Here is a 13,558-nt window from a genome sequence, read left to right as displayed (position 1 = left end):
TGGTGTCAATGATCTCAGCTCAGGATATCACTATATTTATTCCTCTGGGTAATTTCCAGGCCCACCCGTTAATGATAGTCCTTTTGGTAATGATTGTGCAATGTTGAATTCCTTTCACAATGTGTACTATAAAAAGCTGACTTACCTTAGATCATATATGAACCATTCTTCAAATATTGATGTTAACCAAATAGTGCTCTGAGTATTCCATAGAAACACCTCACCAAGATATAATGTCAAAAGACATTACAAGCCATATAGTCAGTGTAACTTTAACTACAAACTATGATAGTATCCAGTATTCAACAGTAAAGCAAATCAACATTTTCATTACTTATTGAAGTATGGAATTTTATCATGACCATTTATATAACAGTAAAAAGAAAATGGTGCTGTTTTCGGGCCAATTTCAATTAAAAAAGAATTCAAATAACACTTTTAAAAGTTTATAGTATCAAACAACCTTTTTGATATGTTGCAGCCCAACAGCAAAAGTGCTATCTTAATTTGTGACATTCATTATATTCAAAAGAAACTGAAATAATAAGTCATTAATAATGGACACCTTTATCTTGCGGCAAGTGGTTTCCAATGCCCAAAAGCTGCAAGTCAGAATCCACACTAACACTTTGCACATTTAACATTCTAGAAGAACTGAAAAGTATCCTCCTACTTCCGGGATGAGTGTGAACTGTTTCCCCAAACCCTGCAACAAAACAAAAGAAAATGTTACTTAGAGCAATTAACATTTATTTTCTTCAATTGACATTGCTGTCTAAAAATTTAGAAGACAGAGCAATGAGTTTGGAATTCTCTGCGATAATAATACAATAATGAATGGTACCATCAAACAGTCAAGTATGTACCCATAAGGAAAAATGGAGGCACTGCCCATTCTGCACCATAACTACTCTAAATACTGAGGTTGATTCGACCTGCTCCTACTGTGGAATAAGCTCAAAGGTGAAACAGAGTTACAAAGGAGCAGCCCAAGAAGTTCCAAATCTTATGGTTCTCAGTATTATTTTTATTTGCACGGTTTGTCTTCTTCTACCCATTGGTTGTTTGCCAGTCTTTGTTTATGCATAGTTTTTGTAAAATTCTATTGTATTTCTTTTTTCCTGTAAGTACCTGCAAGAAAATTAATCTCAAAGTAGTATATTGTAACATATACCGTACATGCTTTGATAACAAATTTACATTGAACTTCAATCATCCATGTTCAGCACCACTGTCACAAATCAAATGGCAGTGATAGTAGTAATATATAAGACATTGGACCAAATGGCCTATTTTTGATCCTTTGAATCTGCTATGCCATTATTCCTCTCTACCCCATTCTCCTGCTTTCATCCCTTAATCTTTGACACTGACTAACCAAGAACCTATCAACCTACACTTTAAATATACCAAATGATTTGGCCTCCACAGCCATCTGTGGCAATGAATTCCACAGACTAACTACTCTCTGGCTAAAGAAATTCCACCTCATCTGTTTTAAATGGATGTCTCTCTATACTGAGGCAGTGCCCTCTGTTCCTAGACTCCCCTACTATAGGAAACATCCTATCCATCTCTATTCTATCTAGGCCTTTCATTATTTGATAGATTTCAATGAGACCCCTGCCCCCATTCTTCTGAACTTTAGCGACTACATGTCCAGGGCCATCAAAGGTTTCTCAAATGCTATCCCTTTCATTCCCAGAATTCTTCCTGTAAACCTCCTCTGGATTCTTTTCAATGGCAACCATGCCTTTTCCTAGATAAGCAGCCCAAAACTGCTCTTAAAACTCCATGTGCTGTCTGACCAATGTCTTAAAAAGCCTCAGCATTAATTCTTGCTTTTATATTCTAGTCTTCTCGAAATGAGTGCTAACATTGCATTTGCCTTCCTTACCACCAACTCAACTTGCAAGTTAACCTTTAGGGAATCCTGCACCACATCTCTCAAGTTCCTTTGCACCTCTGATTTTTGAATATCCTGCTTTATAAAGTATATGCCTTTATTCCTTTTACCAAAGTGTGTGACCATACATTTCCCTGTGCCATATATTTGTACCACTCCACAGTTCTTATATAGCCCTTCTCTTCACATTGAAGATACCCTCCATTTTATTGTTTAAAATTAGAATTTAGCCTTACAAGATTAGTCATTCATATTGTGGCCATTAGGAGAAACATAGTGTATCACAATCTACAATGTTAGATTTGCATGTTCTAAACTCAATCATCGCATCACAAGTCAATTTTCGCGCAACGAGAAGACCAGAATAGAAACTCCAAGCCCATGCAAATATAAGGAATAACCTAGTAAAGATACAACCAGAATAAATGCGCATTAAACGGGAGTAATGGAATGGTACAGATGAGTTAATACTCTGCAGTCTGTCTTCATCCAGTAATCAATTGTGTTGGTAACTGAACCAAGGTGGCAGTTCGTTAGACATTCACAGCCAGATCCCCACACATGATAGTAAACCATCATAGCCTTATATCCAATTAGTAACTGACTGATAATGAAAAGGCTTTCACACAATAAGTTAGGTATAGATCTTGATTTGCCTAATGCTTTTCCTGGATTTGATGAGCAATGAAGATATCAGCTGTGCCACAAGCTGATCTGAAACTGCAGAAAAGCTTGCAGGATATTATTGGCAGGAGGAAGTAATTGATTTAAGAGGACATATTTTTACTTAACTAATGTCTTAACAGATTGGCATTCTTCTGTATCCACTGTTCTCTCTAAGCTGAATGGGTGAGCAGCAGCACAGTAACTGAACTGCTTCCATGCACATAGCCTTTGTTGCTGTACAGCTGGAGTTTTCTTAACATTTAAACAGCTGTGCAGTTATCTGGCCATGTAAAATTTTTCAGCTCAATGCAATGGTTGGTCTGCGGAGTTGTAAAAAAAATAGAGGGAACGTTGCCTGTATCCCAGATTTAAGATTGCTAAGAATGCTTGTGGAGTTTTTGTTGTTTACTTTCAGCTTTATAAACTTCAGCTGGTGAGCAAGTCTAGTCCATACTTCGCATTATACTTTTGAGAATTTCTGGAGTGGGTTGAGAGATGAGAAAGAGATCCTCCTTAAGTGTTGAGATATATTTAGTAATGGCACCTATTAGAGTTGGTTAATGCCTCAGGAATGCCTCAAAACAATTGCCTACAAACAAGATAATGAACTTTGATACCACTGCAGTTTTGATATTGGAGTTATGTGCTTTTGAACTGGCCTTGTATACAGTACAACTACAAATAGTGTTCGCCTAAAAATTGGTCAGACATGCTCAGTCCAATACAAATTCAATCAAGCCAAGCACTAATCCATCACTGTTCAAAATCACCAACAGTGCAATCAATCAGTGCTCCCTCCTTAAAAATACTTGACCGGTATGTTAACCACTACACTTCCGTGCTTCTCCAACTTTAGTCCAACATTGATGAATTTTGAATTTCAGAGGTACAGGCAAGAGTGAATGCTCCTTGAGAACAAGGCAGCCTTGGATAATGCAGTTTCATGGACTCCAATAGGAAGCAAGAGGGAACACTTTATTGGCTGGATTCACATTGAGCACATTGCTGTTAATCACCTGAACCAAGAACACCGATGCAAGAATTCATCAGAGCAATATCCTAGGCCCAAGTAACTTCATCTTCTTTATCAACAAGAATTTTTCGGATAATTGAACAATATTAAGCTCCATTATCTCATCAGTAAATTAAGGAAATCAAGTCCATGTGTACCAAGTTTTGGATAGCAATACGTGGAAAGTAACACTCGCATCTAACAAATATCAGACAACTACCAGGAAAAAAAATGTCAGACTATTTTCACTTGACACCATCTTGAAGGTGTAATGATCAAGTCGAATGTAACTGGAGGAGCCAAGACAAATACCATAGTGACCAGAGTAGGTCAGAGTCTCAGCATTCTAGAATGAATGACTCACCTAACTCTCTAAAGCTTTTATTACACCATTTACAAAGCACAAGTCAAGCATGTAATAAAATGCTCTTCATTTTCATGGATGATTGCTGTTTCAACACAGGCAGGCTAGACACCATTCTGGCAAAAACAGCTCAATTGACCAGTATTCTGGAATTTAAAATGGGCAGAAGTTTTCAAAAGGAATGAGAGAGAGCATGAGACTATTTCTTTCGATGAGGGGGAAATCCAAAACAAAGAGGCATAATCTTAAAATTAAAGCAAATTCACACTGAAATTTAAAAAAAGTTAAAAATCAATGGGTAGTAAGCAAGCTGGAATTGCTTATACAAGGCCATTCAGGTTGAGATTAGATTAGATTCAACTTTATTGTCATTGCGCCGAGTACAGATAAAAAGCCAATGAAATGCAGTTAGCATCTGACCAGAAATGCAAAGAATAGTGTTATTTACAAAATAACTGCGAAACAAAAGTAAGTGCTACAGCACATAAATATAAAAGTGCTGCAACAGTACAATATGGATGCAATACTGCTTAGCGCTGTGATGTGAGGTTCAGCAGGGTCACAGCCTCAGGGAAGAAGCTCTTCTTGTGCCTGCTGGTGCAGGAGCGGAGACTCCTGTAGCACCTACCAGATGGGAGGAGAGTAAAAAGTCCATGGTTAGGGTGAGATGCATCCTTGATAATGCTTTTTGCCCTGCCCAGGCAGTGTTTGGTCAACAGATTCTTGAAGATGATCAGGGATATGAACAACATTGATATACAATTCTGCTCAATCTTGACTGAATGTGAAACAGATTCTCAGAATCAGATTTATTGCCACTGATACAAGTCATGAAATTTGCTGATTTGTGGCAGTAGTATAGTACAGGCATTAGATCAGACAGAGCGAAAGAAAAATAGTGAGGTTGTGTTCATGGACTGTGCAGTAGTCTAATGGCACAGATAAAAAAAAACTGTTCCTACAACAAACAACAGGAACACTGCAGATGCTGGAAATTCAAGCAACACACATCAAAGTTGCTGGTGAACACAGCAGGCCTGGCAGCATCTCTAGGAAGAGGTACAGTCGATGTTTCAGGCCGAGACCCTTCGTCAGGACCTACAATGTTCAGTTTGGGTCTTCAGGCCTGCCCTACTCCCTGATGGTAGTAGAGGACATGTTCCGGATGGTGAGTGTTCCTAATGACAGCTGTCACCTTCTTGAGACATTGCCTTCAGAAGATCTTGAAGCCAGATGAAACTTCAGCACAATGTTACTTCTTACCATTTAGTTTACAGCATAGAAAGGCTCATGTTATAATAACCCAGTGCAATTATCAATTTATAATATAATTCTCTCAATACCTTGCATGTGTAGAAATATTGTAGCTGCGTTGAGTTACATGGTGAATAGAACATTGCATTCAACTGCTTTAGCCTAAGCTCTGGAATTCCCTTAAAGTTCTACATTCTCTACAACTGCACCCTTTTATGCTAAGCTCCTTAACTGCTTCAGTTTGAAAATGTGAAAACTTTCACTTCATTGCATACAATAATATAAATTACTAATTTCAGAATATATTTAGTGTCTTAAATGTTAATGTTTCTCAACATGAATCAAATAGGAACAATTTTATAGAATTATAAAGTAAATTACAGACTATATAAAAGCATTTTAAAATACATGAATATGCAAGGTAAAGTTTAGCTGTTAATATTACAATTACTCAACACTAGCATCTATTTAATCACAGTAAATCTATCTATAATACAATCCAGTGCCATGCACTTATCAAGCCTAGTCTTGCCCATAATGTTCATGCTGCATGTCAGTCATGATTTTCAGCACATCTATTTTCAGAAAATCACTGATGACAATCTTTCAAAATCATTTACAGAAGAGTTCAAAATATTTTAATACACTTATAGGAATCAACCCCTAGTGGAAATTGATAGAGGATAACTATATATTGCTCACAATTAAAATTAAGCAACATGTTGTTTTACACATATTACAAGTACTTAAAGCACATCACTATAAATTTAATATACAGTGAAATTATTAGAGAACCTGTTGAAGAGTTCTCTAATTTTTATTTGGCTTCTCAAGAGCAATTAAAATCAAACTGAAAGCAAATCAAGGTCAAAATAAATTAGTAAGAAAATGGGCTGTCATGAGGTCTGGAACATCAATAAGACTTTTGGAGAGTAATAGCTGTTTGACATTTACCCACTGCTGAAGGAGGAGCCATAATCGGCCAGACTGGAATTGCTCTGCCTCTCATAGCTAGACAATTTTACATAATATCAAGTAATTGTTAATGGTATGGCTGTAAATGAGCATTGCAAGCAAGGCCAGCATTTCAACCTACCCCTAACTGCCTGAGACGTTAATGGACACAGCTAGGTAGATCTGGGATATGATATGCTTTAGAACAGAAGTCTTTAGAAGTAGCTAGGAAGTCATCTAGACATACAGGCCATTTAAAAGCAGAACAAATCAAATTTGGCTCAAATTTGGTCCCTTGACAGGTACAAAATTCAAGAAACCAGGATGTATTACTGATTCGGTATTCTGGGTGAAAATATTTCATCTTCAAGGATTTGTCATGAAGATGAGATAAAATTCCCTTTTACCAATGATTACTGAATTATCCCACTGCCATTCACAACTCAATACAGTATTAGTGAAAAGTTCTGAAATGCAGCCTTGTGTGTCGGAAAGTTCAATTACATCTTTTACATACTGTTTCTATTGTTTGGCATTTGTGTAGTCTTGCAGTTTCAAACACCTCAGGTATATTTGGGAATGCTCCAGATATAATCATCTTCTACAATATTGGCCCCCTAGCCTGGCTTAATGATAATGGTACAGAATACAACATGCTTAGCTCTTAGATAAAAGTGGAATACATATGTGCTGTACCTGAATGTTCTAGACATTGGATCTTCCAAAATTGCCAAAGACAAAGGAAAAGAGCACTTACACACAGAATTGCCACATCCTTCAAGTTTTCCTCCAAGAGATTCAAGCATTTCAAAATGGAAATGTTTCTTCACCCTTAACCAGGTCAAAACGCTGGAACTCTATTTATATCTGCATTCTCCAGAAGATGTACAACAGCTCAAGGTGGAAGGTCACAACTACCTTCTCAAGAGCAATTAGGAATAGGCATTAAATGATGGCCATGTTAGGAAAGTACATACCATGCAAATTATTTCAACATTTCTTACAAACATCATTTTTCCAGCTTCCCATCTATGGGGCAAGAAAAATACCCATGTCTTCACTTTTCAACCTGTAAGGAATACCAAACTAATATACTTTGGATCCAATTCAACTGTGGTTTTATACAAATTATACATAATTACATAATTATCTGCCTACATCACAATAGTTATTACCTTTAAAACAATGCATTATTGAGCCATCCCGAAAGCAATGGAATTTCTGGCTACATAAAATAATGAAAAGGCAACTTGAAAGGACATAATAGAGGAAAGAAGGAATAATTTTGAAACAATCAAAATTAGAAATATGTATACCATAAAAATGAAGAAATGTTATTGCAATGTCTGGTAACCAAAACATCACAACTGTTCTATGCTTAATTCCAGCAATATGCAGCTACAAAACACAATTTTTAGATCATTTATTAAATTCCTTATTGTGAAAATCTCCACTTTCCAATGCATGATGTTGTCAGACATCAGTACAAAGCAATCAGTGGCAATTACAGCATATTACATTCAAGAATTTTCACAGGTAACATACCAGAAAATAAAGAGCAAATTAAAAACATATATACATATTCTGAGAAGTTACGTTGAATTTTATAAACCATTAGTTTAGACACAAGAAGACAGTTGCATTCAATGTTGGCCACTTGACTTGGAGAAAGATGGGGATGTACTAGAAAGAGCATATTTAATAAAAGAACAAACTCATGGATGAGGAAATTCAAGCTCAAGGTTACCGTGGGGAAGCTCAGGTTGTTCGCATTGGTGCAAAAAATCTTAGAGAAGATATAACAGAGATGCACAAGAACATGATTGATTTACAGGATAGAAGGAAGCTGTATTCATTAGTAGATTGTTCAAGAATCAAGGGACTTGGGTTTAATATTCTGGACAACAGATATGAGGTGATGCAAGAATACCCTCTCCCCTCAACTTACCCCACAAAGTACGCGCGCGCGCGCGCACACACACGCACGCACGCACACACACACACACACACACACACACACACACACACACACACACACAAATTCACTCTTCGTAAAGTTGGTGAAAATCAAAACTACCAGAATTGGCTGAAATGATTTGCATATTAGGCATAACATTTGATGAACTGAATGGTCTCCTGTGCTGCAAGAATTGTAAGATTTCTAAGTATTTTGAATTATTTACATAAGGGTATTAAAAATAAACTATTTTATGTGTAGTCTTTGTAAGTGTGGATAACTTGCTGAAGTATGGTTCAGCAAACATGCCCTCCCTCGCCATGGCTATGTTGTGGTTCAACCAAAAATTAATGTGAATCAGGTTTAATATCACTGACATATGTCATGAAATTTATTGCTTTGCGGCAGTAGTACAAAGCAATACATAGAAATACTATAAACTATAAAAAGAAATATAAATTTAAAAAATAAGTGCAAAATGAGAGCAAAAATATCTCTCCCATTTCATGTACATCTGTTCTCACCCCATCCTCCCACCACCCCACTAGGGATAGGGTTCCCCTTGTCCTCACCTACTACTCCACCAGCCTCCGGGTCCAACATATAATTCTCTGTAACTTCCGCCACTTCCAACGGGATCCCACCACCAAGCACATCTTTCCCTCCCCCTCTTTCTGCTTTCCGCAGGGATCGCTCCCTATGCGACTCCCTTGTCCATTCGTCTCCCTCATCCTTTCCCACCAATCTCCCTCCTGGCACTTATTCTTGTATGCGGAACAAGTGCTACACATGCCCTTACACTTCCTCCCTCACCACCATTCACGGCCCAAGACAGTCCTTCCAGGTGAGGCAACACTTCACCTGTGAGTCGGCTGGTGTGATATACTGCGTCCGCTGCTCCCGGTCTGGCCTTCTATATACTGGTGAGACCTGACGCAGACTGGGAGACCATTTCGCTGAACACCTACGCTCTGTCCGCCAGAGAAAGCAGGATCTCCTAGTGGCCACACATATTAATTCCACGTCCCATTCCCATTCTGATATGTCCATCCATGGCCTCCTCTACTGTCAAGATGAAGCCACACTCAGGTTGGAGGAACAACACCTTATATTCCGTCTGAATAGCCTCCAACCTGATGGCATGAACTCTGACTTCTCTAACTTCTGTTAATGCCCCTCCTCCCCTTCTTACCCCATCCCTTATTTGTTTATTTTTCCCCTTTCTTTCTCTTTTTTTCTCCCTGTCCCTCTCACTATATCTTCCTCTGATGCTCCCCTCTCCCTTTCTTTTTCCCTAGGCCTCCCGTCCCATGATCCTCTCCCTTCTCCAGCCATGTATCCCTTTTGCCAATCAACTTTCCAACTCTTAGCTCCATTCCTCCCCCTCCCCCCCCTCTCAAATCTCTTACTATCTCTTCTTTCAGTTAGTCCTGATAAAGGGTCTCGGCCCAAAACGTCGACTCTACCTCTTCCTATAGATGCTGCCTGGCCTGCTGCATTCCACCAGCATTTTGTGTGTGTTGCAAAAATAGTGAGGTAGTATTCAATAGTTGGTTCACCTTCCGTTCAGAAATTTGATGGTAGAGTGGAAAACACTGTTCCTAAAACATTGAGTGTGTGTCTTCAGGCTCCTGTATTTCCTCCCTGATGGCAGCAATGAGAAGAAGGCATGCCCTGGGTGATTGGAGTCCCAAATGATAGATGCTGCGTTTTAGAGGCATTGCATTTTGAAGATGTCCTCAACACTGGGGAGTCTCATGCCCATGGTGGAGCTGGCTGAGATTGCAACCCTCTGCAGATTTTTCTAATCCTGTGCTGTGGCCCCTCCATAGCAGACAGTGATGCAGAATGCTCTCCACAGCTCATCTGCAGAATGTGTATATTTTAAAATTTGCTCCTAATGACATATAGGCACTGACATGTCTTCTTTGTAACTGCATCAATATTTTGAAATCAAAAGGTTCCTTGCCCACAGTAAAGCATACAGAAAATTGCATAGCTGTGGAGGAAGGCTGGATTACTTAAAAGGAACTTCAGAATTTCTGACATGATTTACACATGCAAGGGAATTCCCTTGCTGCTGTCATTTGTTGATAGCTTTATGTAATTACTAATACAAGATCCATCCCAATATACATTTAGCACCGTTTTGCTATGAACTACCTAGAAAAAATGCAAGTAAAATATATGTATAGTTCATGGGATAGTATCTGTCTTTCTGAGCAGGTTATGAGTTCATAACTTTAGTACAGTGCATCCCAGCAAAAATGGGTTGAAATGTATCATTAAAGAAAAGCTCCAGTAAGTGCCATAATGGTGGTACTGTAACATGGAGTGAATCTAAAATGTTTAAAATCCACTTCAATTGCTCTCTTCCATAAACTGAACCAATAGTAAAAAGGGTTTCTCTAGCAACAATCACAAAGTCCCTGAACAAAACAAAAAGTTTCCATAACAGTCTGTCATGACTTCTCCAAAGGCATCAAATTTACTGCTTTCATTATGTAAATTAAGGTAGAGAAGAATACATTTGGAATTCATTCAACTATTTTACAACTTTTTCCTGCTATAGTTAATCTTCTCCTCAAGTTACCTAATCTGGTTAAATATTTTTAAGTCTGCTTAAAATTAAATAACTACAAAAGTATTCTACAGGCTAAACAACACTTACAAAGTGACAAACACATTTTTGCTCAAGTTTTTAAGTAACTATAAGATATCTAACTTTAATATGTTTGCATTAATTAATTTTCATATAAATTTTAGATATTAAAAACCAAAACAGAATTGGGTAATAATGGAGAGGGGGAAGGGGGGGGGGAAACATTTTCACTGATGTCTATACTTATGTCAAAGTAATCATTCCAATTAACTTTTATGCAACCAGGTTAAATTTTATTTTGTTCACAGTCTACTCTGCTTCATTAAGTAATAGTGGCCAAACTGCTTTACAAGAATGTAAAATACAGTAAGTAAACAAATGCTATATTTTTGGATAGTTCTAGGAAATTTATATTCTGTGAAGGAAGAGCAACATATATCCAAGTCAGGGTGTGTAACATGATGCAGGTATTTCCATAATATTAATGTTATTGCCTTCTACCAATACATGGCCATAGAGAGAAGAAAGGTGCCGTTGAAGTAATGTTGCTGAGTTGCTTCAATGCTGTTGACTACAAATACAGCAGTCACCGCATACACTAATACATAGTCTAAAAGTGGATCAAGCAAATTGCTTTGTATGAGATGGTGTTGAGTTACTTGTGTTGTTATGGGTGTATAACAAGATGACTAACAAAAATTCCTAAACACTCAACTTGAGCTAAGCAAATGATGGTTTGAGATTAAAACATGAACATAGCAATTTCCCCTACCCCACATCACTGCTATTTCCATGGCATTGACATGGCTCACCTAGCTCATTCCCCAGACACATTTTTGGAGAAATTGGAGGCAGAAGTAAATAACTGTACCTTGAAATTAGTCAGATAATGACCGCTTAGGCACTTTGGCTCACAATATTGTGCCAGCCTATATAAACCTACTCCACAATCAATCTAACCTCTCCCACCTACTTAGCCCATAAGCCTCCATTTTTCTTTTATCCATATGCTAATCTTAAATGTCCCTAATGTATCTGTCTCTACCACCATACCAAGCAGTGCATTCTAGGCACTTATTACTTTTTTTTTTAAAAAAACTGTCTCTGACATCTCCCCTAAGCTGTTCTCCACTCACCTTACAAGGATGCCCTCTCATATTAGCCACTGCCGCCCTGGGGAAAAAGCACTGGCTGTCCACTCTATCTATGCCTCTCATAATTTTATGAATATCCTTGAAGTAATCCTCTCATCCTCCTTATTCCAGAGGGAAGAAACCCGAGCTCACTCAACCTTTCCATTTAAGACATGTTCCCTAATCCAGAGAGCATCTGAGTAAATCTCCTTTGTACTTCTCTGAAGCTTCCATATCCTTCCAGAAATGAATACAATACTCTAAGTGTGACCTAACCAGAGTTTTACGGAGCTGTAACATAACCTCGCAGCTCTTCAACTCCTTCACCCAACTAATGAAGGCTAATACATCACACTATCCTATCAACTTGTGCGGCAACTTTGAGGGATCTATGGATTTGGACCACAAGATCCATCTTTTCCTCTACACTGCTAAGAATTTTGCCAATAACACTGTACTCTGCTTTCAAGTTTGACCTTCCAAAGTGCACATTTCACACGTTTCTGGACTGAACTTCATCTGCCACTTCTCAGTCCACTCTGTGTTCCGTCTATATTCCATTGTAACCTTGTACACTATCCACATCACCAACCTTTGTGTCAATCCAGCCTTCCACTTCCACAGGGTTGCCAGATACTGTGGGGACTAGCAGAGGTGTAGTTTTATTCTTCCTGTCAAAGCACACATAAAAGGCATTGAGTTTATTGAGGAGTGAAACATCACAGCCATTTATGTGATTATGTTTTGCCTTATCGGAAGTAATGGCATGCACACCCTGCCGCAGGTGTCATGCCTCTGATTGTGTCTCTAACTTTACATGGAATTATGTTTTCGCTCTCCATAGGTCATAACTAGACTTCTTGTAGGGTTTTGGATCACTGGTCTTGATCTAGCCTTCAGCTGATTGCAAATCCTTTGATTTATCCACAGAGTTATTGATGAAGTTGCTGGTAACTGTAGCATATTCGTTCAGATCCAAAGATGAATCCCCGAATATAGCCCAGTCCACCGTTTCAAAGCAGTCAAGTGCTCTATACTTTTGTGGACCTCACCACTGGTGCTGGAGTCCTAAATTTCTGCCTTTATGTTAGAAGTACAGCCGGATGATTGGACTTGCCAAAATGCTGGTGTGGTATGGCACTGTAAGCATTCTTGATGGTGGTCTAACAGTGATCAAGTGTGTTGGTTCCTCTGGTTTCACACATGACATGTTGGTAGTAGCTTATCAGAGATTTCTTCAAGCTGGCCTGGTTGAAGTCCTCTGTAATAATCAGGGTGTGCTGTCTTAAGGTACTGCAATCTTGAGACTATACATTAGAAAGGGGGTTGGTTGAGAGGTGGGCCTTAGGTCTCTGCATTTCAATTTTACTTGCAGCCCTGCCCAGCAGTCATGTTATCAAAGACGATGGAGATGTTTCCTGAGCCTTCAACTTCTGCACTGCCCCCAGGGTGGTCTGCAGTCCAGAGTCTATAGGTTCTAAAAAGACGATGTTACTTATTACAGAGTCTGTAGCAACAGGTTTCATTTGTGGTAGTTCCAAACAAGAATAATTGATGATTTTTGGAAGCTAAAACAAAAAGTCACCACTGCACCATTTGAAACATTTCCAACCATTTCTGCCAGAATCCCGCTACCAGTCACACCTTCCCCTCCACCATCCCTTCTCCTTTCTGTAGGGAGCACTGGACCTCAACAGCCCTTCCAGGAGG

At 38.6% G+C, this 13,558-nt stretch overlaps 1 protein-coding gene across 2 annotated transcripts in view; it reads right to left on the bottom strand.

Moving 5' to 3' along the window:
* The window catches only part of LOC134345767 (TOG array regulator of axonemal microtubules protein 1), an 82,753-nt gene that overhangs the window by 52,387 nt on the left and 16,808 nt on the right, over positions 1-13,558 (bottom strand). For both annotated transcript variants that reach the window (XM_063046955.1, XM_063046964.1), the window contains exon 3: positions 566-706. In XM_063046955.1, the coding sequence (XP_062903025.1) occupies positions 566-706 (141 nt within the window). The remainder of the gene's footprint in view (positions 1-565; positions 707-13,558) is intronic.

The sequence above is a fragment of the Mobula hypostoma genome, chromosome 1, assembly GCF_963921235.1.
Source record: "Mobula hypostoma chromosome 1, sMobHyp1.1, whole genome shotgun sequence".
In the NCBI taxonomy this organism is placed as follows: domain Eukaryota; kingdom Metazoa; phylum Chordata; class Chondrichthyes; order Myliobatiformes; family Myliobatidae; genus Mobula; species Mobula hypostoma.
Note: the sequence above shows the minus strand (reverse complement) of the source record. Positions and strands in the feature narration are given on the sequence as shown.